We start from the raw sequence: 25,627 nt of genomic DNA, 5'->3' as shown, positions 1-25,627 counted from the left end.
AGCCCAGCACAGGAACTTTGGCAGACCCTGGCCACTTTCCCTTCTACATCAAAGAGGGCAGAAGAATGGTACTTAAAACATTTTATGGCTATCCTCATTCAGGGTCACTAGTGATATCTGTGGAAGAAGAAAAATAAACATTAAGGGCACACCGAAAGAGGAGACCATAAGCGGAATCTTTTCGGACACAAGTAATATTCTTCCACCTCTCTACACTTAGAATCATAGAATATCAGGGTTGGAAGGGACCTCAGGAGGTCATCTAGTCCAACCCCCTGCTCAAAGCAGGACCGATCCCCGACTAAATCATCCCAGTCAGGGCTCTGTCAAGCCTGACCTTAAAAACTTGTAGGGAAGGAGATTCCACCACCTCCCTAGATAACGCATTCCAGTGTTTCACCACCCTCTTAGTGAAAAAGTTTATCCTAATATCCAACCTAAATCTCCCCCACTGCAACTTGAGACCATTACTCCTTGTTCTGTCATCTGCTACCACTGAGAACAGTCTAGAGCCATCCTCTTTGGAACCCCCTTTCAGATAGTTGAAAGCAGCTATCAAATCCCCCCTCATTCTTCTCTTCTGAAGACTAAACATCCCCAATTCTCTTAGCCTCTCCTCATAAGTCATGTGTTCCAATCCCCTAATCATTTTTGTTGCCCTCCGCTGGACTCTTTCCAATTTTTCCACATCCTTCTTGTAGTGTGCGGCCCAAAACTGGACATAGTACTCCAGACGAGGCCTCACCAATGTTGAATAGAGGGGAACGATCATGTCCCTCGATCTGCTGGCAATGCCCCTACTTATACATCCCAAAATGCCATTGGCCTTCTTGGCAACAAGGGCACACTGTTGACTCATATCCAACTTCTTGTCCACTGTGACCCCTAGGTCCTTTTCTGCAGAGCTGCTGCCGAGCCATTCAGTCCCTAGTCTGTAGTGGTGCATTGGATTCTTCCGTCCTAAGTGCAGGACTCTGCACTTGTCCTTGTTGAACCTCATCAGATTTCTTTTGGCCCAATCCTCCAATTTGTCTAGGTCCTTCTGTATCCTGTCTCTGCCCTCCAGCGTATCTACCACTCCTCCCAGTTTAGTGTCATCTGCAAACTTGCTGAGGGTGCAATCCACACCATTCTCCAGATCATTTTTGAAGATATTGAACAAAACCGACCCCTGGGGCACTCCACTTGATACCGGCTGCCAACTAGACATGGAGCCATTGATCACTACCCTTTGAGCCCGACAATCTAGCCAGCTTTCTGTCCACATTATAGTCCATTCATCCAGCCCATACTTCTTTAACTTGCTGGCAAGAATACTGTGGGAGACCGTGTCAAAAGCTTTGCTAAAGTCAAGGAACAACACGTCCACTGCTTTCTCTTCATCCACAGAGCCAGTTATCTTGTCATAGAAGGCAATTAGATTAGTCAGGCATGACTTGCCCTTGGTGAATCCATGCTGACTGTTCCTGATCACTTTCCTCTCCTCTAAGTGCTTCAGAATTGATTCCTTGAGGACCTGCTTCATGATTTTTCCAGGGACTGAGGTGAAGCTGACTGGCCTGTAGTTCCCAGGATCCTCCTCCTTCCCTTTTTTAAAGATGGGCACTACATTAGCCTTTTTCCAGTCACCTGGGACCTCCCCCGATCGCCATGAGTTTTCAAAGATAATGGCCAATGACAGTTGGCATTCGCCAACTCCTTTAGCACTCTCGGATGCAACGCATCCGGCCCCATGGACTTGTGCTCGTCCAGCTTTTCTAAATAGTCCCGAACCACTTCTTTCTCCACAGAGGGCTGGTCACCTTCTCCCCATGCTGTGCTGCCCAGTGCAGTAGTCTGGGAGCTGACCTTGTTCGTGAAGACAGAGGCAAAAAAAGCATTGAGTACATTAGCTTTTTCCACATCCTCTGCCACTAGGTTGCCTCCCTCATTCAGTAAGGGGCCCACACTTTCCTTGACTTTCTTCTTGTTGCTAACATACCTGAAGAAACCCTTCTTGTTACTCTTAACATCTCTTGCTAGCTGCAACTCCAGGTGTGATTTGGCCTTCCTGATTTCACTCCTGCAAGCCCGAGCAATATTTTTATACTTATCCCTAGTCATTTGTCCAATCTTCCACTTCTTGTAAGCTTTTTTTTTGTATTTAAGAGCAACAAGGATTTCACTGTTAAGCCAAGCTGGTCGCCTGCCATATTTACTATTCTTTCGACACATCAGGATGGTTTGTCCCTGTAACCTCAATAAGGATTCTTTAAAATACAGCCAGCTCTCCTGGACTCCTTTCCCCCTCATGTTATTCTCCCAGGGGATCTTGCCCATCAGTTCCCTGAGGAAGTCAAAGTCTGCTTTTCTGAAGTCCAGGGTCTGTATTCTGCTACTCTCCTTTCTTCCTTGTGTTAGGATCCTGATCTCGACCATTTCATGGTCACTCCCTCCCAGGTTCCCATCCACTTTTGCTTCCCCTACTAATTCTTCCCGGTTTTTGAGCAGCAGGTCAAGAAGAGCTCTGCCCCTAGTTGGTTCCTCCAGCACTTGCACCAGGAAATTGTCCCCTACATTTTCCAAAAACTTCCTGGATTGCCTGAGCACCGCTGTATAGCTCTCCCAGCAGATATCAGGGTGATTGAAGTCTCCCATGAGAACCAGGGCCTGCAATCTAGTAACTTCTGCGAGTTGCCGGAAGAAAGCCTCGTCCACCTCATCCCCCTGGTCTGGTTGTCTATAGTAAACTCCCACCACGACATCACCCTTGTTGCTCACACTTCTAAACTTAATCCAGAGACTCTCAGGTTTTTCTGCAGTTTCATACTTGAGCTCTGAGCAGTCATACTGCTCTCTTACATACAGTGCAACTCCCCCACCTTTTCTGCCCTTCCTGTCCTTCCTGAACAGCTTACATCTCCATGACAGTACTCCAGTCATGTGAGTTATCCCACCAAGTCTCTGTGATTCCAATCACACCATAATTCCTTGACTGTGCCAGGACTTCCAGTTCTCCCTGCTTGTTTCCCAGGCTTTGTGCATTTGTATATAGGCACTTGAAGTAACCTGCTGATCGCCCCTCTTTCTCAGTATGAGGCAGGAGCCCTCCCCTCTCACGTGCTCCTGCTCGTGCCTCCTCCCAGTATCCCACTTCCCCACTTACCTCAGGGCTTTGGTCTCCTTCCCCCAGTGAACCTAGTTTAAAGCCCTCCTCACTAGGTTAGCCAGCCTGCTTGCGAAGATGCTCTTCCCTCTCTTCGTTAGGTGGAGCCCATCTCTGCCTAGCACTCCTTCTTGGAACACCATCCCATGGTCAAAGAATCCAAAGCCTTCTCTCCGACACCACCTGCGTAGCCATTCGTTGACTTCCACGATTCGACGGTCTCTACCCAGGCCTTTTCCTTCCACGGGGAGGATGGACGAGAACACCACTTGCACCTCAAACTCCTTTATCCTTCTTCCCAGAGCCACGTAGTCCGCAGTGATCCGTTCAAGGTCATTCTTGGCAGTATCATTGGTGCCCACATGAAGAAGCAGGGAGGGGTAGCGATCTTAGGGCTTGATGAGTTTCGGCAGTCTCTCCGTCACATCGCGAATCTGCGAATCTTAGCTCCTGGCAAGCAGCAGACTTCTCGGTTTTCCCGGTCGGGGCGGCAGATAGATTACTCAGTGCCCCAAGGAGAGAGTCCCTGACCACCACCACCCGCCTCCTTCTCTTGGGAGTGGTGGTCGTGGAACCCCCAACCCTAGGACAGTGCATCCCATGCCTTCCAATCGGTAGAGTCTCCTTCTGCTCCCTTCCCTCAGACGTATCATCTGGTCCACTCTCTGCATTAGTACCTGTGGAGAGAACATGAAAACGGTTACTTACCTGTATCTGCCCTGCTGGTACATGGACGTTCCCCTTTTTTCTTCTGGAGGTCACATGATGCCAAATTTCTTCACCATCCTTCTGTCCCCGATGTGCAGCCTGCTCTGAATCTTCAGAACCTTGTGCCCGTAGAAGCCTATCCTGACATCCGTCCAGGAAATCTTCAGTTTCTCTTATGCAACACAGGGTCAATACCTGTTGCTCCAGACCTTGAACCTTCTCTTCCAGTATGGAGACCAGCTTGCACTTTGTATAGACAAAGTCGCATCTGTCCTGTGGAAGAAAGACAAACATAGCACATCCAGTGCAGGTCACAACAGCTGAACACCCCCCCATCCATATTACCTTCCTTCTACGAGCTTCCTCAGGAGTTGTAGTAATTACTCAGAGAATCCGGCAAAATGTAAGCCTCAGTGGGCTCTCCCCAGGCAAACTCCCTGGCAAACTCCTTTTGTTAGCTGCTCTGCTGTTCGCTGCTCAGCTGGTTCGCAACTGACTGGCTTTTTGTGCAGTCAGGCCCACTTAAGGCTCACCTGGAACAAAGCACACCCAGTTCCCCCCCTTTTCAAACAACCAATCAAGCACACAGTCACACTGTCCTCACAACAAACACTCAGATACTCATCAACACAGCCTCCTTAATGCAGCCCTTAGCGTACCTCCTCTCAGGCAGATCCCAGGCAAACTCCTTTTGTTAGCTGCTCTGCTGTTCGCTGCTCAGCTGTTTCGCAACTGACTGTATCTCAAACTACCAGGCTGTCTTACATGAAACAGAATTTTCTTATTTGAGAATTACCTCCTCCTTAATCAGAATCCCACAGGAAACTGAGGAATTGAAAGACGTTATAAAGGAAGGCCAGATGGTTACAAAACCAGTTTTACAAATAGCCATGGATACATCAGACCTGACTGCCAGGTCAATGGTTGCTGCTTTCACCATGAAATGAGCCTCCTGATTATGAGTGTCTAACATCCCTAAGGAGGTGCAGTACACCATTGGGGAGTTTGCTGTTTGTGGGATGGAGTTATTCAGAAACTGAATGTATGAGGAATTCCATTCACTTAAAGATTCTAGGGTCATGCTACGATCACTAGCAGTTTATACTTATCTCTCTGCTATAGGCCCTACAAGTACCAGTCTCAACAGAAATGAAGAACACCATCATACTCTGAGTCCACAACCTGAGAACTCACCCAGAAAGAGACCCCAGTACTCCAAGAGACGCCCTCCTTTGTCATGCACCCAACACCACCTTAGAGGTCGCAGGTTTGATGGGAATGTCTGGAACTACACTTGAAGCAAAGTGAAGCCTCTTATGATCTTCGGAAGCTGCCTTGCCCCTTTCCACTGGGTTTCTTCACACTACACACAGTCAACCTGTGGAACTCTCTGCCAGAGGATGTTTTGAAAGCAAAGACTATAACAAGTGTGACAAGCTCGGGCCAGATGGCCACAGGAGAGTAATAGAAGGAAGATATATTAGCCCCAGGTTAATCAGGACCCCTTTCCCTGGGTAAGGTAACAGAACAATCAGGAATCCTCTGGAGACAATGAAGACCCGGAGTAGAGAGCGGGCCCGGGTTCCCCCCAAACCTCCCAACTTCTGACACAAGTCAGACACAGGAAGAGTCGAACTGGACTGTGGGTTCAGAAAAACGGCCAAGCTGAGGGCTGTCGTGAAGCTCCAAGGCAAGCAAATACGCCAATAAGCGCAAGACCCACCAAGGTAGAGGAGGAACTTTGACCACACAGGGCTCAAAAAAACTACATAAATGAATGGAGGATAGGTCCATCAATGGCTATTAGACAGGATGAGCAGCGATGGTGTCCCTAGCCTCTGTTTGCCAGAAGCTGGAAATGAGCGACGGGATGGATCACTTGATGATTATCTGTTCTGTTCATTCCCTCTGGGGCATCTGGCATTGGCCACTGTCGGGAGAGAGGATTCTGGGTGAGATAGACCTTTGGTCTGACCCAATATGGCCATTCTTATGTCAGTGAAAGCTTATTTTCTTGAGTACAGAGTTCTGTCACTTCCGTTGTTTAGTAAACTAAATAAAATCAGATCCATCGTTGAGCTGATATTTTATTGGTGGGGATTCCCACAATAGACCTGTTCACCACCAAGGAGAACATCAAGTTCCAGAACTTTTGCTGCACAGCGGGCATGAACCAGTGTTCATTTCTGGATGCCTTCCTTCTACTGTGGAATTGAAGCCTCATATATCCATTCCCGTGATTCCAAAGATGAAATCCAAAAATCAGGCAGGGCAAAGCCATGGTCATCCTTGCAGCTCCCTACTGGCTGAGACAGTTTTGTCTGACAGACCTACTAGAGATGTCCCTCCATCCCCCTATCCAGCTCCCAGAATGTCTGGACCTGATTTACAGAAGCACAACACTGCAACCTGAAGTCATTTAATCTGACTTCATAGATATTAGCTGGCTCAATACCTTTGAAAGAGATCCAAGAGATCCTGATCCAGTGCAGAAAGACCTGTGTACGAGAAGGATTTATTCCTCAGAATGGAAGGGGTTCTCTATATGGGCAGCCCAACACAATCTGGACCTGTTGCCGGCTCTGATCCCGAAGATCCTTGATTTCTTTTTGCGTTTAAAGCACTCTGGCCTTTTGTTCAGCTCCATTAAGGTCCACATTGCAATTGTTTCGGCTTGCTATCATCCTATACTGCTGCACTTGGTCTTGTCTCACCTGCAGGTATTGAAGTTTCTCAATGGCCTGTTACATATTTACCCACTGGTCATGTTAATGGGCTAGTCAAGTTACTATTACAACACAAATCCTCTAGCAGGTCAACCAGATACACGCCCTTCCCCCCTCATCCTCCGTATCTATCACTGCAGGTGATGATGACTGTCAGTGTACTAGAAGGCAAAAGTAAAGGTGCGAACAGAACAAGGTTTATTAAACAAAGGATTCCATAACCAATAACAGTGAACAAGCAATAAAGGACTCTGATGTTAACAAACGAATAAGCTTGAAGCCAAGGAACCCAAGCAATACAGATGGTTGGTAGGTATACAATAAAGCAAGAAAACTAATACATCACCATGTCTCTGGCAAACATAGTACAGAACAGGATCATGCAAGGACTCAGGGACAGGAACTCGGGAATACACAGGAACAGCGCAGGAAATCAGGAACGATCGGGAACAACAGGTAAATAGGTCTTCTGCTCTTCTTATATGGTCTTTTGGTCTTGACTTGACGTCTCTGCTTGGATCACACACATTAGATACTCGGCTGCTACTGGGGTGGACATCACAGAGTGCTGTGTGCTAAGTCCTTATATAACCTCCTGTCTCTAGGCAGATTACAGTTGTTACATATGATCAATTACTGCCTTAATTTCAAAAGGGCACCAACTTAACAAACAAGAAGAGGTACCAACATGGAGGCCAAACAACAACCCTGGAAAAATAAAATAGTGATTTAGGAATTGGCCTTACAGTCAGAGAATCTACATTTGCATGAATTGCAAGGGGACTGGGGGAGACTCTTGACCACTCCATCCTTTATGCCCTCAGAGTAGTGTGAGGAAGCGCAAAGCACATGCACAACCCTCATGGCAATTGGTGTTCAAAAGATACTGAGATTGTGGACATCAGGCATATGCACATGTACCGTGGGATCCAACATGATGATAACATCTCAAAGAACCACAGTTACTGTAGGGCAGAGGTAGTCAATAGGGAGACCGAGGGCCAAATCTGAACTTCCAGACACTTTCAGTGGACCGTACAGGTTGGAGCCGTGTGGCGCCATGGCTGCTCCCCAGCCGGGGTCTAACAGCTGGGCTGGGTTGCAGGGCACAGTGTGTCCTTGGCGGCTGCTTGTGCAGCCGCAGCCACACGGGTAGTAGCACAGGGATGTGTGGGGGAAGCAGTGACACACCCCTCCCCCCGTGAGCAGCTTATTGTGTCTCCACTACGCCCTGTCTCTCCAATCAGGGAACGATGTGGTGTCACATGCTCACTCTGCAACTCAATCAGAGGGCAGTGCTGTCTGGGCCCTGATTCAAATTCTTCTCTGCTTTCCCTGGAGACAGCGGGGCTGGCTGGACTATGGAGCGGCCTTGGGCCCTACTGGGCAACCTGGCTGGTAAGTGCCTGACAGGGTCCCGCAGCATCCACTTGTGCTGGGGCATCGAGTTTAGCACAGCACCCCCCTCCCCCACTCGGACTCCTCCTGCCTAGCCTCATGTCCACGGTGTCCCCACCCTGGCCTAGCGCCCTTCCCACCCCCATCCTTCGGGGCTGGTCCACAGAGCCCCCTCCCGCCCCAACTGGCCTCTTTTCCTCCCCAGTCTGCCTCCGGTCATCCGCTTCTGCAACATCCTGGCCTCCCCACATCTCCCCACGGCTACTCTCTGGAGTCTCCTTGTTTCCTACCACTACCAGAGTCTCTTTCACTCCCTCTGCTATCCCAGTCCCCAGAGGGGCATTGCCCCACTAGCTGGATCAAAGGCCAGCAGCTTCACTGCCTGGCTCTGAGCTCAGAAGTACTCACCCACACCCACACCCTCCTTTGCTGCATATATCCCAGCTCATACCAATTCCTTTTCCTCCAGCCCACATCTCTGCCACTCGGCTCAGTTGGGGGCACAGGACCATTTGGAGGAAGAAGGGGTGTGGCAACAGCAGGTGGCTCAAGCCAGCCCCGTGCATCCCATTTTCAGTTTAGGAAAATAAGGTCACCCTACTGTCAGGTCAGGTGGGGAGCTGGCAGGAAATTGGTTGTGCAATCAGGAGCTATGGAGAGGAGCTGGGTAGGTGGGTGGGTGTCTGGATCTTGACTATACCTTGACCAAGAAATTTGAACCTTGACAAAAAATAATGTACTACCCCAGCTGTAAATAAGTATTCTGTGTATCTATTACACCACTGTTAAACCTGAGTAAAGATTTCTAATAATTAGTGGATATAAATTGTATATTAAGTAGTAATATTTATTCAAGTGCTTGCTCATGTGTATTCCGCAGTAGGTGTGCGTGTGTGCCACGTGCACCGGTGCAGGAAGTTTTTCCCTTAGCAGTACCCATAGGGAGGAGTGGCACCTCTGTATTGTGCTATAAGGGGAGCCGAGAGCTCCCCCCACCCTCAGTTCCTTCTTGCCGCCAGTGAAGGTGCGTCAGAACTTCTTGCTCCAGCGTTGCTGCAGCCTTTCCAGTTGATCTTAGCGGTACCTTTAGCTAGTTGTTAGTAACTTGTGGAAAGTAGTTTCTCAGTTGTTAGAGTGGGCCCGGGGCGTGCCCCGTGCTCCAGGCTTCAAGTTGTGTGACTCCTGTCACTGTTCCATGCCAAGGAGTGATCCGCATGCTGAGTGTCTCCACTGCTTGGGCGAAACTCATGTGAGTGAACGCTGTAAGATCTGCAGGTCTTTCAAGCTGCGAACTAAGAAGGAGAGAGGCATCTGGCTTCGTGCTCTCTTCATTGAATCGGCGCTCACTCCAACTCCAGTACCCCATGTGGACTCGGCACCGGGCTTCGCATCGTCGGTGCACAGTGAAGCCCACTCCACCAGTCCGCACCTTTCCCCTTCCAAGAAACAAAGGAAGAGCTCGACTTCGCAGCGGCTCTGAGAGAAGGAAGTGGGAGAGCCTGGTCCTGCATTGGGTAGCCCTCGGTCCCCCCCGGGCTCAAAACCTCCGACTAGTGCTGAGCGGAGTAGCCCAGCAGCGCCGACACGCGCCTCTCCCGCGGTCAGGATGCCATCAATGCTGGAGGCTCTGCAGGCCACATGAGACATTCTGAGCTTGCCGGTGCCCGGGACGCCCCCAGTGGCGGGCCCCCGGTCCCGAGGCAAACCGCAGCTGGGCGCTCGACAGGCCTCCCCAGCACAGCGCAGCTCTCACTCTGAAGACCGCTCTCTACCTTGTTCGGTACGCAGCGACCAGTCCACTTGCAGTTCGTGTCCACCACCCTCGACACCAACCAGGATTCCATCTGGGCAGGAGTCCCCGGGTCCCTCCATTGCATGCAGCAGCGCGCGCAGGCACTGAGATAAGCAGGCGCTCCTCTTCACGATGCAGCTATCGTAGCCGGTCTTGGCACGACTGACGTCAAGGCTGGAGCTCCCGCTCTGTCAGGCGCTGCACACAGGGCTCCTGCCGCACGTCACCCGCACCGCAGCTCCAGGCGCTGAAGCAAGTCTCGAGACAGTACTTCCGGCGGGTACCGGTCCTTGACATCAAAGTCCCAGTCCCGTGGAAGACAGCATCGTAGGCACTGCCACCCCCACTGCTCCTATGGTACCATTCGGTCGGTGGTGACCTTGGCCTCGGCACCCAGCCGCCCCTTGCTGGGCCGTACCGCTCAGCCGGACCAGATAGCGCCACCGTGCCCTCAGCATGGACAGTGGCAAGGGGCCCCATGGCAGGGACAGTGGTGTCAATGGGTACCGTGGCTGCCGATGCCCACTCAGGCGGGAACCCGCTCAGTGGCTGGGGCATCCGAGGGCCCATCGGCTTCATCTAGGTAGAGGGACAAGTCGACAGGTCATGAGTCATCGTCTCTGTGCCTGGCCTCTGACCTGGGGGTTGATCCCCTGGCACAGGCTGAGGCCCACAGCCCAGTGCTGGCCTCCTCTCCTGCACCAGATGACACCATCACGGCACCGCCGCCCTCTGCTCCACAGGAAGACTTCAGGACGCATCAAGACCTGCTAAAGCGGGCAGCGTCGAGCCTCCAGCTGCAGGCCGATGAGATGGAGGGCCTGTCCAATTCCCTCTTTAATGTACTGTCCCCCTCGGTGCTGGACTGTGTGGCTTTACCCCTTCACAAAGGAGTAGCCAACAACTCCAATGCCTTGTGGCTAACTCCTGCCTCTTTGGCCCTGATTTCCAAGAAGGCTGAGAGGAAGTATTTCTTTCCAGCCAAGAACCACAAATACCTCTACTTTTACCCAGCACCTAACTCTCTTGTAGTGGAATCTGTGAACCACTGGGAGTGGCAGGGCCAGCCCGCGCCCACCCCCAGGAAAAAGACGCCAGGAGACTAGACACTTTCGGTAGAAAACTTTAGTGCTCTTTGAGTTTTCATCTCAGGGTGGCCAACCATCAGGCCTTACTGAGCCGATGTGATTTTAATTTGTGGGAGTCCCTGCCCAAAGTTTGAGCCACTCCTCCCAGAGCGGGATAGGAAGGACTTTAAGGCACTGGTGGACGAGGGGGTGACTGCAGCCAAAGCTGCCCTGCAGGCAGCGTTGGACACGGCAGATACGGCAGCTCGCTTGATGGTCTCCACAATCTCCAAGCGCAGGGCATCATGGCTCCTCCTGTCCGGGCTTTTGGCGGAGGCCCAGTCCCTCATGCAGGACCTGCCGTTCGATGGGAAAGTCCTGTTCACCGAACAGATCGACATCAGGCTGCATGGGATGAAAGACTCTCGCACCACCCTGCAGACCTTGGGCCTATACGTCCCTCTGGCTAAGGACAAGGCCAAACCGCAGACGTCTGCTTACCCTGCACAGAACAGATGTGAGCCCCCTTACAAGAGGCTGAGAGACCAAAAGCACTGGCCTCAACAACAGTCCCGCTCTGCCCCACAGCCTGGACCCTTTAAGGGCAAGATGCAGGGAATGAGGCGGTTTTGACTATTTGCAGGGGGGCACCAGGGTAGTTGTCATGGAAATCTCCCTACTAATAAAGTTTGTGTTCGGCAACCAATGGTCTGCCTTCCACGGGGAATGGTCACGAATAACCTCGGACCGCTGGGTCCTCAACACCATTTCCAAGGGCTACAAGTTGCAGTTCAGTTCACCCCCGCCCAACCATGCCCCCATCCCTGGTGGGCTTGTGGGACCCAGAAGACGTTCACCTCCTAGGTCAGGAGGTGGAAGGACTACTACGCCTGGGGCGGTGGAGAGAGTGCCAGTAGAATTCCAGGACAGGGGCTTCTACTCCCGATATTTCCTGATCCGAAAGGCGAAAGGAGGTCTCAGGCCCATCCTAGATCTGCGGAATCTCAATCAGTTTATGGTCCGCTCCTAGTTCCCCATGGTGTCCCCTGGCTTCTATTATCCCCTCCCTGAACCCAGGGGACTGGTAGGTGGCCCTGGACTTTCAGGACGTGTATTTCCACATCCGTATTTTCGAAAGATTCAGGTGCTTCCTCCGTTTCCTGGTGGGGTCCAACCACTACCAGTTCATGGTTCTCCCGTTTGGCGTATCCATGGCGCCCAGGGTATTCACAAAGTGAATGACGGTGGCGGCGGCCTACCTCAGACGAGAAGGGGTCCAGATGTTCCAATATCTGGATGATAGACTTCTCAAGGGCAACTCACGGTCTCAGGTAAGGGCGCATGTGGATCTGCTCCTGTCTACATGTGCCAGTCTCGGCCTGTTAGTAAACAAGACCAAATCAATGCTCATCCCAGTATAGCGCATAGAATTCATAGGGGCACTACTGGACTCCTTAAGGGCCACAGTCTCTCTCCTAGTGGCAGGTTCGAAACCCTTAAAGGTCTCATCGCCTCGGTCATGGCTTTTCCGGTGACAACAGCAAGGGTGTGCCTTCAGATCCTGGGACACATGGTGGCGTGCATATATGTGGTCTGCCACGCCAGGCTCTGAATGAGGCCCCTCCAGCAATGGCTAGCCTCCCACTTTTCCCAGGCACGGGATGGCCTGGGCAAGGTCCTCACGGTACTGACCCCAGTAATTGCCGACCTACAATGGTGGTCCTCCCTGGGCAACATGCTCCAAGAGGTTCCTTTCCGGGAGACGGCCCCGTCAATAGACCTGGTGTCCAGTGCATCGGAGTTGGGCTGGGGAGCCCACATAGGGAACATGCAAACCCAAGGGATGTGGTCAATCTTGGACATGTCCCTCCATATAAATATCAGGGAGCTCAGGGTGATACGGTTGGCGTGTGTGGCTTTCATCACGCAGCTTCACTGCAAGGTGGTCAGAGTCCTTACGGACAACACCACCGCGCTGTTCTACATCAACAGGCAAGGTGGGGCACGGTCCTCGGCTCTGTACCGGGAAGCTCTGAGCTTATGGGAGTTCTTTATAGGCCATGACATCTCCCTGAGGGCTTTCCACCTATTGGGTGCCCGCAATACACAGGCCTATTGCCTCAGCAGAGTTTTCTCCTCCCATTACGAGTGGTCGGTCCACTCAGAGGTCACTCACTGGCTCTTCTGAGAGTGGGGAATTCCCCACATGGACCTGTTCGCGACCTGCCAGAACCAGCGTTGCCCCTGGTTTTGTTCCGGGCAGGGGTTGGGAAGGGATGCGATCTCAGATGCCTTCCTCCTGCAGTGGTCGGACCAGCATTTCTATGCTTTTCCACCATTTCCCCTTATAGGAAATGTTCTAGAAAAAATGAAAACAGACAAGGCATGTATCATCCTTATTGCCCCAGCCTGGCCCCATCAACACTGGTACGGGACCCTACTGGACCTGTTGGCGGCCCCTCCAAGGAGGTTGCCGCTTTGTCCAGACCTCCTCTCCCAGAATGAGGGCCGCCTCCTTCATCCCAGTCTGGCCGCTTTCCACCTGACAGCATGGCTGCTCGGGGGCTAGACGTGGAGGAGAGGAGGTGTTCTGAGGAAGTCAGGCGGGTCCTCCTGGAAAGTAGGAAGCCGTCCATATGCCGGACGTACCTGGCGAAGTGGTCCAGATTTTCCAGGTGGGCAGGGGAGCGGGGAGTCTCCCCATTGTCTGCACTGCTCCAGCTTATCCTTGAGTACCTTGTGTCCGTTAGGACCCAAGGGCTGGCACTTGCCTCTGTCAGAGTACACTTGGCGGCCGTATCGGCCTTCCACCTGCCGGTGCAAGGTCACTTGGTCTTCTCCCATACTATGACCTCCCGCTTCCTGAGAGGCCTTGACCATTCTTTCCCATATGCTAGATCCCCTGTACTGCAATGGGACCTAAACCTGGTGTTGTCCCGCCTCACGGGGCCTTCCTTTGAACCCTTGGCCACGAGTTCCTGGTCTCACCACTCCTGGAAGGTAGCCTTCCTTGTAGCAATCACGTTGGCCCAACGTGTCTCAGAGCTCAGGGTCTTGACCTCGGAACCTCCATATATGGTCTTCCACAAGGATAAGATCCAACTTCGCCCACACCCTGCATTCCTCCCAGAGGTGGTTTCCGCCTTCCATATGGAACAGGACATCTTCCTTTCCGTGCTCTGTCCCAAGCCCCATTCTTTCAATGGGGAACGCCGCCTCCACACGCTCGATGTGCGCAGGGCACTGGCCTTCTACCTGGATTGGACTAAACGGTTCCATAAATCCTCGCAACTCTTCGTTGCCTCGGATGAGCACATGAAGGGGCAGCCTATTTCCACCCAGCACCTTTCTTGCTGGATCACCTCGTCCATACGCGCGTGCTAAGATCTGGCAGGGGTTCCCCCGCCATCGATCGTCAGGGTGCATTCAATGAGGGCTCAGGCCTTGTCGGCTGCCTATGTAGCCCATGTCCCTATCCAGGACATCTGTAGGGCTGCCACCTGGTCTTCAGTGCACACGTTTGCTGTGCGTTATGCGATCGTCTCCCAAACTAGGGATGACGCCGGGTTCGGCAGAGTAGTACTATGTCCCGGGAACTCATGAACTCCTACCCACCTCCAACAGATATAGCTTGGAATCACCTACTGTGGAATACACATGAGCAATCACTTGAAGAAGAAAAGACAGTTACCTGTTCAGTAACTGGTGTTCTTTGGGATGTGTTGCTCATGTCTATTCCACATCCCGCCGTCCTTCCCCGCTTTTGGAGTTGTCCGGCAAGAAGGAACCAAGGGTGGGGGGAGCTCACGGCTCCCCTTATAGCGCGATATAGAGGCGCCACTCCAAGTGTCGCAGCGGTGCTCCCCCCCATAGGTACTGCTAAGGGAAAAACTTCCAGCACCGGTGCACTTGGCGCGCACACACACCTACTGTGGAATAGACATGAGCAACACATCTCGAAGAACACCAGTTACAGAACAGGTAACTGTCTTTTGTGTCACACAGTTTGTATTATGGTTTAAGTAAATGATTTTTATTTTTCATATATTGTAGCTAAGATTCATCATATACGTTTTTAGCAAATTAAATTTAAGTGACTGTTTGAAACACTCTGGTACATATATTTCTTTCATTTATATGTAAGTGTAAATCTAAAACAATTTATTTTGGACATACTTTTGAGGCCTACCCCTCCACCCTTTAAGTAGAATACTCAGTAAATAATTACATTCATTTAATTGAGAGGAGAATATATTATCAACTGCTTTGAAAAATAGCCTTTAATTATTTGCTATAAAATTTAAGTCTTTGTTTAAAATACTGTGTAAATTTGTCAACAGTATGTTAAATTGAAAAATCTTGACTCTTCTTGAAGAATTTGTTGATGGATATCTGTGTGTGCCTTAAACTTTTTTATATATTCTAATACTGCAGACTTCAGTGCCCTTTATTTCCCTGAAGTATTGGTTAGATTGAAAAGACACTTTCAGTTTATGTTTACTATCTTTATTCACTATTTCATATCTCTACTTGTTTTTTATTCCATTTATTCGCTGTTTACTTTCTTCCTGTTGAAAGCTCTTCGCACATCTGAAGCCTGTTCTATAGACACGTTTATGGCACCACAATATATAAATACAAATTAAGAATGACACGTAAGCTTTCAGTTTACAAAGAAACTGAAGAGTGAAAAGTACTGTGTAGCAGTGTCCTCTGAATCATTCACCTCAGCAGCTTAGCTTTGTTGTTTTGACTTTCAGTTTCTGTGGAGGTTGCCAACCAAAGCTAACAGTGCTATGGGCCTCCTGTGTTTGATAGGAATACTGGATATCAAAGTATTCCTCTATAATTAAATTTTGCTAGTGTTTAAAGTGTAGCATTAGCAGTAAGGCTTACAGGAGGGTTATGTTTGTAGATCATGACCTTTCCCCCCAGTCTGAGAGATTTGGGCTGCATCTCCCTTTGAATCATACTGAAAGCAGTTCATACTTTTCCAGGGGGCTCTAAGGCTTCGTCACATCACTTCCAGCCTCATGCCAGATTATCTTCCTCAGGCCATGCATACAGAATTGACCCATCATTCCTGCCTATTCCATTACCATGTTTATTTTTAAAGCTAAATTTTGGGGCAGACATGAGATGTATTCTCCCTTCCTCTATCCATCACCTAGGTGATGAAATTATTTTGAGGATTATATCCTATAATGCCACCTGCTGACCTCATTTCTTCCATTTGTTTCTATCTCCTCAGTAAAGTAGGCTAAAAATCCTAGGTGAAAGGCCAAGAGGTACTCCATTTGAGAGAAGGCCCTCTCAGGAGCCACAGGAAGGAGCTTTGCCATAGTTGCTCCCAGCTTAAAGACTCTTGTTTTGTCAGCAGAAAGGTTATAAAGGACAGCACATTGGGGCTCCCACACCACCCAAGGCACTTCCAGATATACCTTTGCAATGGTGGGATATGGCCTTCTTGGGATCCAGCAGCCAGGTCCTTCCTCAATGATCAGAGAATAAGTACAAAATTCTTTCAGCTTCCTCCATCTGTCCAGTCTACCTTGAAGGTGAAATGGTAAAAAGTATCGGCCTCCACTCTCATGTTCTTAGTAGAATCCCTTGGCATTTGTTGTGACTCTTCTTTTTTTACCAGGAGAAGGATCTCCTGCATTTCCTCTCCAGTTATACATTGGATAATGGGGGGAACACAGGGACTCAAAGCCATCCCTCTGACTTATCTCTCAAATGGTAACACCACTTAGGACAGATTCTCAGATGTGAGGGAAAATCCTCTAAGAGGCAAAAGGAGCAAAAAGTCTCCAAAGACCAGAAAACACAAAAAATACCAAGAAGCCTTTCAGATACTCATCTTATTCCATTAGGTTCTATCTGATCCCCTGCAAAAGAGAATTGTCAGCTTCAGACCAAGGTAACACCATGCCAGAGATTAGAAGAAGTTTTTTCCTCCATACACATTTAAGACAATGGGGAGAAAGGTGGTGACCACCATCGAGATTTCATCAGGATAAAAAAAAAGCAATCAAATCCAAGGGTAAATAACTCCATCCAAATCCAAGACAGAATTTTCCATCTGTCTTCACTCCTCCTTTGAACAAGTCATTGTGAAGGAATAGGAGACTTACAATAATGGGGAAAGGCTCAATTAGCAAGTCATTAAATTCTACTTACTTCATACTTCCTAATGTTGATTCACAAGGGGTCATGGCAGAAAACTCTGCAACTCCTCTGTGCTTTTTGGGTTTATAATACATGGAAAGAAGAGCTCCTTGTTCCCTTCTTAGAGGGCCGTCCACCTTGGCTTTGAAATAGACACAAGAAGAGTCAGTTTGTCTGACAGAGCAAAGTTTCAGGAAGATCCTGATCAGGTGTCCTGCATTAGAATATCATTCATTTGTTTTGCCTGTACACCTAGATCTTCAGGTCTCTTGCATAAAGATTACTCCATGGGCAAGACAGTTCATGAGAGTTTCAGGGATTGCTCTTAAAAGTCCCGGAACCATTCCCAAAGAGAGATGCAGAGCAAATTAAAGATGCCATCTAGAGTAATTATAACCCTCCGTTCATGAAAACAGAAGAACCATGGGGTGGTAGCATCCTCTATTCACAATCTGTACTCCAAAGTCCTGACCTCAGATGTGGCAACCTTGCAGGATGGTGAGCTTACTTGAGCTGCCATGTTATACAGGAAGTGTTGTCAGAAAGGCTCCAGAACATCAGCTTGCCACAGGTGAGATTTGGTCATGATAATTTTTCAGGGTTTCCAGGATCGCTTGAGAAAGGATAACATCTTGGTTCAAGTTCATGACACAATGACTGTGGCATACGTAAATCAGCAAGTGGGCACAAGGTCACATAGCCTCTATCTATCTGATCAACATAAGATACAATGTACAAAAATGCAGACTAAAAATTTGCTGGCAGATACATAACTGAGAGTGGTCCTTAAGCAAGGATTGTTGCAGCTGATATTTAGGGAGCCCTCCAGGTGGATCTGTTCACATCCAGTGCAAACAAAAAGGCCTGGTGGTTCTTTATTAGCTAAGATGACCAAAGGTCAATAGGAACAGTTCTTTGAGTGCTTGCTCATGTCCATTCAACTTAGGTATGTGTGCTCGCCACATGCACCGGTGCTGGAAGTTTTTTCCCTCAGCAGTATCTGTAGGGGACCAGCTCCGGCGCCCCCTTGAATGGCACACATATACCGTGGTATATAGGGCGCCGCCAGCTCCCCCCACACTCAGTTCCTTCTTGACGCCAGTGATGGTACTGGAACTGTTGCTGCTTCAGCTAGCGCAGTTGCTTTCTTGTTTGTATGAACTCGTTAATTCTTGTATTATCGTGTATATAGTTTTCTGTTAGTGTTAGTAAATCCCTTATAGACTTCATAGCTCCCAAAACGGGACTTTGCCTCAGGACAGGGCATGCCCCAGTCCTCAGGATTTAACAAGAGGCCCATGCCCATTAGTGATTCACACAGCAGCTGTCTGTGTTGCTTGGGCGAAGGGCACATTAGTGAAAAGTGCAAAATTTGCAATTCCTTCAAGCCAAGGACTAAGAAGGGGCACAATATTCACTTAAGAGAGCACCTTGTGGAGTCGACTCTCATCCCAGCACCAAAGCAATGCTCTGACTCGGCACCGAGCACTGTGACCTCAGTACACAGTGCCACACCGGGTCCGTCCACTGACCAGCACCAGTCCCCATCTGTTGCTCCAGCTAAGAAGCCCAAGAAGATGGTGCAAGGTTGCTCTACAACCTCCCACAAGGGAAAGGATAAGACTGTGTGCGAGCGAGGTCCCATGCTAGGCAACTCTTCACCCCTGTCAGGATCTCGGGCCCAAGGTCCGGTTGAGTGGGATAGCCCAGCCCATTCACCAGCCACCCCAGATAGTGGCAGAGGCCTCCGCCAGCTCCGGATACCGTCCACGCCAGAGGCCTTGCAGGTGGTGGAGGAGATCATGTCCCTCCTGATGCTGCCCACACCGGCTCCTGCGGTTCCCTGGACCGCCCTGGTCCCCCCCACAGTGGCACTGTTCCCTATCGCAGGGGACGTCCCACCAGCGCTCGCCCTCCCGTAGCTGCCACGCCTCTGACTGTGAACGACAGATGCAGGGCAGCCCCGTTCAGTCCCTGGAACTTGGGCATGGGTAGACAGGCTCGAGGTGCAGCTCGCCAGCGTCCGGGTGCAGACCTTTGGAAGCACGTGCCCCCCTGGCAGGAGTACCAGTCCTTGTACACAGTATCTCCAAGACCATGGTACCTCTCCAGAGATTTGTTGAGGGATCGACGCTACCATTCCTCGGACCGTCACCAATCCCCTAGGAGGGCATCACCGCGTGTGGGCACTTCCTGGCGCGGAGCTACCCCTAAGAACAAGGACTCCTAGGCCACGTCTACGTTACCCACTGGATCGGCGGGTAGTGATGGATCTATCGGGGATCGATTTATTGCGTCTAGTGTAGACGTGATAAATCAATCCCCAATCACTCTTCCATCGACTCCGGAACTCCTCCATGGTGAGAGGCGGAAGCGGAGTAGATGGGGGAACGGCGGCCGTCGATCCCACCCCACGAGAACGCGAAATAAGTGATTCTAAGTCGATCTAAGATACGTCGACTTCAGCTATGCTATTCTCGTAGCTGAAGTTGCATATCTTAGATGGACACTCCCCCGCCTCCTCTCAGTGTAGAACAGGCCCAAGAGACTAGACTTGTTACTAGATGCCCGTAAGGTTTATTTATCCTCTAGTCTCCAGTTGAGGGTGGCCAACCATCAGGCGCTCCTGGGACGCTATGACTTTAACATGTGGCAAGCCCTGGTCAAGTTCAAGGGCTCCGTGCCTGAGGCTTCTAGGAAGGAGTTCAGGGCAGTCATGGAGGAGGGCACGACTCTGGCCAGGGTGATGCTCCAGGTGGCGTTGGATGCAGCAGATACCACCACCTGAACCATGGCCTTGGTTGTTGCCATGTGCCGGGCATCCTGGCCGCTTCTCTCTGGCTTGTCCATGGAGGCTCAGCAGTTGATGCAAGACCTTCCCTTCGATGGGCAAGCCCAGTTTGCGGAACAGACAGACAATAATCTTTCCATAAGTCGACTCAGCTTTTCCTCTCTACAGCTGACAGAATGAAGGGCCTCCTAATGTCCACACAGAGGATTTCTAACTGGATCACCTCTTACATTCACACCTGCTATGGGTTGGCGGGAGTCCCTCCACCGCCGATCGTCAGAGCCCAGTCAACCAGATCTCAGGCATCTTCGGCAGCCTTCCTGGCACACTTCCCAATCCAGGATATCTGTTGAGCCACGACGTGCTCCTTGGCCAGAGATGACGCTGGGTTCGGCAGAGCTGTGTTGCAGTCTACACATCCGTGAACTCCTACTCATCTCCGAGGGGTACTGCTTGGGTCTCATCTAAGTTGAATGGACCTGAGCAAGCACTCAAAGAAGAAAAGACAATTATCTTTTTCCGTAACTGGTGTTCTTTGAGATGTGTTGCTCATGTCCATTCCACAACCCGCCCTCTTTCCCCACTGTCGGAGTTTGCAGCAAGAAGGAACTGAGGGTCGTGAGAGCTGGCAGCACCCTATATACCGCGGCATTTGCGTGCCACTCCAAGGGGTACCAGAGCTGGTCCCCTACAGCTACTGCTGAGGGAAAAACTTCTGGCACTGGTGCATGTGGCGAGCACACACATCTTGAACACCAGTTAGTAACTGTCTTATATTGGCTCGCAGATAGATGAATTGTCTTCTGTGTGTTTCCCCCTTCCTCCCTCCCCCCCCTTTCCACTACTGGAAAAAGGGATCCAGAAGATTAAAAAGGGGGTCAGATGAAAGTGGCCATGTATGCTGTGATAGTCAAACCTAATGTAGCTTTCATAGAGATCTTTATTCCATCTCCCCAGCAAGCCAGGATCTCCCATCTCAGGGTTTGCTTCTTCATCCCACTTAAGAGTAACTGGGCCTAACAGTTTGACTATTGAGAAGCAAGTCCTATAAACAACGTGGGATATTCCTCTCTGAGCTTTTTGCAAGCCTTGTGTCATTTTTGCTTACTCAGGAGTTTACACAAAGTTCTCTGATGGATGCTAAGATACAAAGATTAACTTCAAGCAATCAGGCAGTCCAGCTTCCATAGGTTTCTTTCAGGATGACTTAGGCTTGGCTTTAAGATCTTCTACCATCATTTCTGACAGTCTCACTGCTGAATAGTACTATCACTTGAATGAGCTTAAGTTTTTGGGTAGATAGCACAATGTTGTCAAGGTTCCTTAGGGTAGCATTTGTTTCCAAACCAATAGTCAGACCTATCTTTCCTATCTAGAGTTTGCCCATAGTGCTTCAGATGCTCAGGTCCCACCCATTCGTGGCTTGGCCCAATCCCAGCATTCTGTGGGAGTATCTCCAGTATTAACAGGAAAAGACGCAGTGTAAATGTCTCAAACTTAGGGAGAGATGATTCCCAAGAGAAAATAACTACGTGACAAATTTTTCATTTGTCTTAACAGTTGTGTGGTATGGACCAATTCTGGGGCATTGCTTTAAGAGCACAGTCTGGTGATGTCAGTCGAGCAGCTATCCAGTATATCAATTCTTATTACATTAATGGTAAGAGTTCTCAGTTTTATTTACACGGGTATACTAAAATCCAAGGATATTGTACAAAATAATCTTAGTCATTTTTTTGTTAAAAAGAAAATCTTTTAAAGAATATTAGATTATCTTGTTTTAATCTTGAGTGCTAAAACTTGCAGTTTTCAGTACATTCGGCACATAGTTACTTAAATATCTGACTTGCAGGTAAAACAGGTCTGGAAAAAGAACAAGAATTTATTAGCAAGTGTATGGAGAGCCTTATGATAGCTTCCAGTAATCTTGAGCAAGACTCCCACTCGAGTCTCACCATAATTGAAAGAGGACTTTTAATGCTAAAGACACACCTTGAAGCTTTTAGGAGAAGGTAAACAATTTCTTCAATATATTTTGAGTTGGGATTTATTGTAATTTATTTTCCTATCATTTGAAATTTGAGTTGAGTGAAATACTGAAAAACAGAGATGTAAATTACTCATTTGGTTTCCTCTGTGTAAAATGGGGATAATAATACATACTTTGCAAATATTTTGTGTGAAGCTTAGTCTGTTAAAGGTTTTTGGCCAGGAAAAAAAAGATGGTTGTCCTCTTTTGCTGTTTCATGATTAGGGCCATATCAAATTCACAGTCCATTTTGGTCAATTTCATGAGTTTTAAAAATCTAAAATTTCAGATATTTAAATTTGAAATTTCACATTGTTGTAACTGTAAGGGTCCTTACCCAAAAGAGGGTTGTGGAGGAGTCGTAAGGTTATTGTAGGAGGGTTGCAGTATTGCCACCCTTATTTCCGCGCTGCTGCTGCTGGCAGCGCTGCCTTCATCTGGGCTACCGGAGAGCAGTGGCTGCTGGCTGAGAGCCCAGCTCTGAAGGCAGCGCTGCCGCCTGCAGCAGTTCAGAAGTAAGGATGGCATGTTATGGTATTGCCACCCTTACTTCTGCGCTGCTGCCTTCAGAGCTGGGCAGCTGAAGAGTGGCAGTTGCTGGGCCAAGGCCCCAGCTCTGAAGGCAGCAGCGCAAAAGGGTTGCAATCATACCATACCATGCCAGTGCTGCTGGTGGCAGCGGAGCTGTCAGAGCTGGGTGCCTGGCTAGCAACCACCATTGTCTGGCCACCCAGCTCTGAAGACAGCGCAGAAGTAAGGGTGGCAATACTGTGACCCTCCCCCCACAAGAAGCTTGCTTCTCTCCCGCCTCCCCTTTTTGGCTCAGGACCCCCAGTTTTGGAAATGCTGATCTCCCCCATGAAATCTGTATAGTATAAGATTAAAGTACACAAAAGACCAAATTTCACGGGAGAGACCAGATTTCATGGTCCGTGATGCATTTTTCACAGCTGTGAATTTGGTAGGGCCCTTTTCATGATGTTTAAAAAAAGGTGGAAAGTGTTTTGTGTTTTGTTTTGTTTTAAACTAAAGCAATTTCAGGAATACAAAGTCTTGTCTTTTTTCTTTTTGTGTCGGAATCTCTGCAGGACCAGAGAAGTGGAGCTGGGAGCTTTCTCAGCCTTCTTGTCTTCCTACTGTTTGTCAGGCTTTTGAGTTAAATAGATGTTAACAAAAACATTTGGTGTTTTTATGTGTGATTTTTATATGCTTCTTAAGGTTTGCGTATCATCTGAGACAGTGGCAGATTGAAGGCACTGGTATCAGCAGTCACTTAAAGGCACTTAGTGATAAACAATCATTACCACTAAGAATTGTATGTCAGCCAGCTGGACTTCCTGACAAGGTAGTTAAAAGAACTTTGGTTTTCCAAATGGATTTTATTCCTAGATCATTTTGTTTCATAACATTCATTGTTCATTCTGAAAAAATGTGTGCATTATGTTTCAGATGACTATAGAAATGTATCCTAGTGATCAAGTGGCAGATCTAAGGGCTGAGGTTACCCATTGGTATGAAAATTTGCAGAAAGAACAGATAAACCAGCAAGCTCAGCTTCAGGAGTTTGGCCAAAGCAGCCGGAAAGGAGATTTCCCTGGTAAGTTGTACAATACTCTTAGCCATAGCTTGTGCTTGGCTAATTGATCGTCCATAGAGGTTGAAAGATGATGTGTATTTGACAGATTAGGGTACCTGGGGAAAAATAGCAAGTATCACTGTTGGTTTTATTCCATTTGCTCCATTTATTTCATAACTAGCATTAGCCTGTCACACTTCATTATTAAACAGTGCTTTTGTAAGTGTTACCGTTTCTTTTAAAGTAGAGAGAGAAAATTCAGAAGTAACAAGGGATATGCACTACTTACACATGGTTTTTCACATCACACGATTTTTATTACTTGTAACTTTTCATTCTTCCCTTCCTTCCACGATTATATTCTCCTTTCCCCATTGCCATTATTCTTTTTATTCATTTTATTATGTCTTATTTAGTTAGTAAACTCCTCTGAGTGGAGACCCATCTTATATTTTGTGATGTGCCATGCATATTTATGACTCTGTATAGGTAAATAATTAGGACTCAGAATGTATGTTGGGCTCACAAATATGTATTTAACTGCTATTCAAGTGTGAGTTCCTTTACTGCATCTTTCAGTCTTTTTGCAACTATGTTAAAATAGTTAATTTATTACTGAACATCCTGTTGCCAAATTGATCATTTGCTTATTCTCATCTTCCTCGTTATGCTCCTTCAAAGCTCTCCTTTACCTACAGGATGCCTATAAAAATTTGACATTGGTTAGGCTTCTGGTGTGCTAAGACCATAGCTTACCTTGCAGACCAATACTGTATAATAGTTTCCTTACAGTCCCAGTCTGTATCCATCTGGTGTCTCTTGTTTTGTATTTAGACCGTGAGCTCTTTGTGGCAAGGACTATTTGTTTGTTTTGTGTTTGTACAGCACCTAGCACAATGGGGTCCTGGTCCATCGCTGGGGTTCCAACTAATAAATATTAATAATATTAATAATTGTATATGTTACACAAATGCTTACTTGAGGACAGGATTTGGACTTGTGTGATGCAGTTGATGATACCATTTTCTCATTAAATAGAAATATTTTAATCCTTTTTTCCCTTACTTATGCCTGATGTTAAAGAAATTGATTACTTTAGCCGTGTCTGTTTAAATGGTATTGTAAAGCTTCTGCTAAACCCAGCTCCTGTTTATTAGGAAACTCTGAAATGGTTGCTCTGTCATTCTAATTAAGGTGGAAATTCAAGTTGTGTTCAACAATTCAAGTTTCAACAAAAAGCATCCTCATTCATGGTGACAGAATATGTAAATGTTTTCACTATCCTCCTGCTTAAAGGGCCAAATCCTGGCATCCTTAAGTAGTTTTTTTGACTCAGTTCATTCACTGGGAGTTTGCTTGATTTTAGCAATTGTGTAAAAACTGAGTAAGTATTTAAGGAGTTGACCCTAGTACTTTAACTTTCAGATGTGTGCGCATAACTTTTATTCCCCAAATGATGGGCCCTGTTGTATCCACTGACGGTAATGCGCAAGTGCCATGAAGCTGGAGCTTTTCAGAGTAGTAGTGTCAGTCAGTCTGCGCATGCGCCCTTGTGCCACCTCGTGGTTTCACCCGAGGCGATAAAGGGCAGGGCAGACCAACTTCGCTTTCAGTTCCTTCTCAGCGCTGCATGTTCAGAGTTGGAGCTTCTGCTGTTCTCTCACCCTTGGTGTTGCACTTTCCTCCTTTTCTTTTTCCAATCTTTATAGAAAAACTGTTTTTATTCGTGTACATAGAGTTTTATTGTTTTTGTGGTAGTTTTAGTGTTTGTAGTAATTTCTTAGGATTAAGGACTTTGGGACGCTGCTTTGGTGGTTTCCTGCTACCTCCCACCCCCTGCCCAGCACCTGTATCTATATACTGGATTATGCTGCACTTCCTGCCCTCGCTCGTTTTCGATCAGCGATGCGCACCAGTGCTGTCTGTACGGCTTGGGGAAAGCCCATGCAGCATCTAGGTGCAGGATTTGCCTCTCCTTCCCTTCACCTTAAGAAGCACCTCATGGGGGTAGCCATGGGACTGCAGTCGGATCCTGGCCAGGGAACCCTCCCTGTACATCGGCCTGAGAACTCCAAGAGTGCGCCTCTTACTGCAGAGTCTCAGTCTGGTTCAGCTGGGACCAGTGCTATGGATCCTGCACTGAGGCCGAGCCATGAGTCACAGAAGCATGGCAATAAGTCTTCCTCCAGATCCAGTAAAGATGCTGCATTGTCCATGAGTTCCAGCC

At 48.5% G+C, this 25,627-nt stretch overlaps 1 protein-coding gene across 12 annotated transcripts in view; it reads left to right on the top strand.

Annotated features, from left to right (window-relative positions):
* The window catches only part of USP34 (ubiquitin specific peptidase 34), a 266,198-nt gene that overhangs the window by 111,293 nt on the left and 129,278 nt on the right, over positions 1–25,627 (top strand). For all 12 annotated transcript variants that reach the window (XM_073339379.1, XM_073339385.1, XM_073339383.1 and 9 more), the window contains 4 exons: positions 21,356–21,455; positions 21,648–21,807; positions 23,043–23,169; positions 23,274–23,421. In XM_073339379.1, coding sequence (XP_073195480.1) covers positions 21,356–21,455; positions 21,648–21,807; positions 23,043–23,169; positions 23,274–23,421 — 535 coding nt within the window. The remainder of the gene's footprint in view (positions 1–21,355; positions 21,456–21,647; positions 21,808–23,042; positions 23,170–23,273; positions 23,422–25,627) is intronic.

This window comes from Lepidochelys kempii, chromosome 3, assembly GCF_965140265.1.
Source record: "Lepidochelys kempii isolate rLepKem1 chromosome 3, rLepKem1.hap2, whole genome shotgun sequence".
Classification (NCBI taxonomy): Eukaryota; Metazoa; Chordata; order Testudines; family Cheloniidae; genus Lepidochelys; species Lepidochelys kempii.
This window is presented reverse-complemented; position numbering and strand designations above follow the sequence as displayed.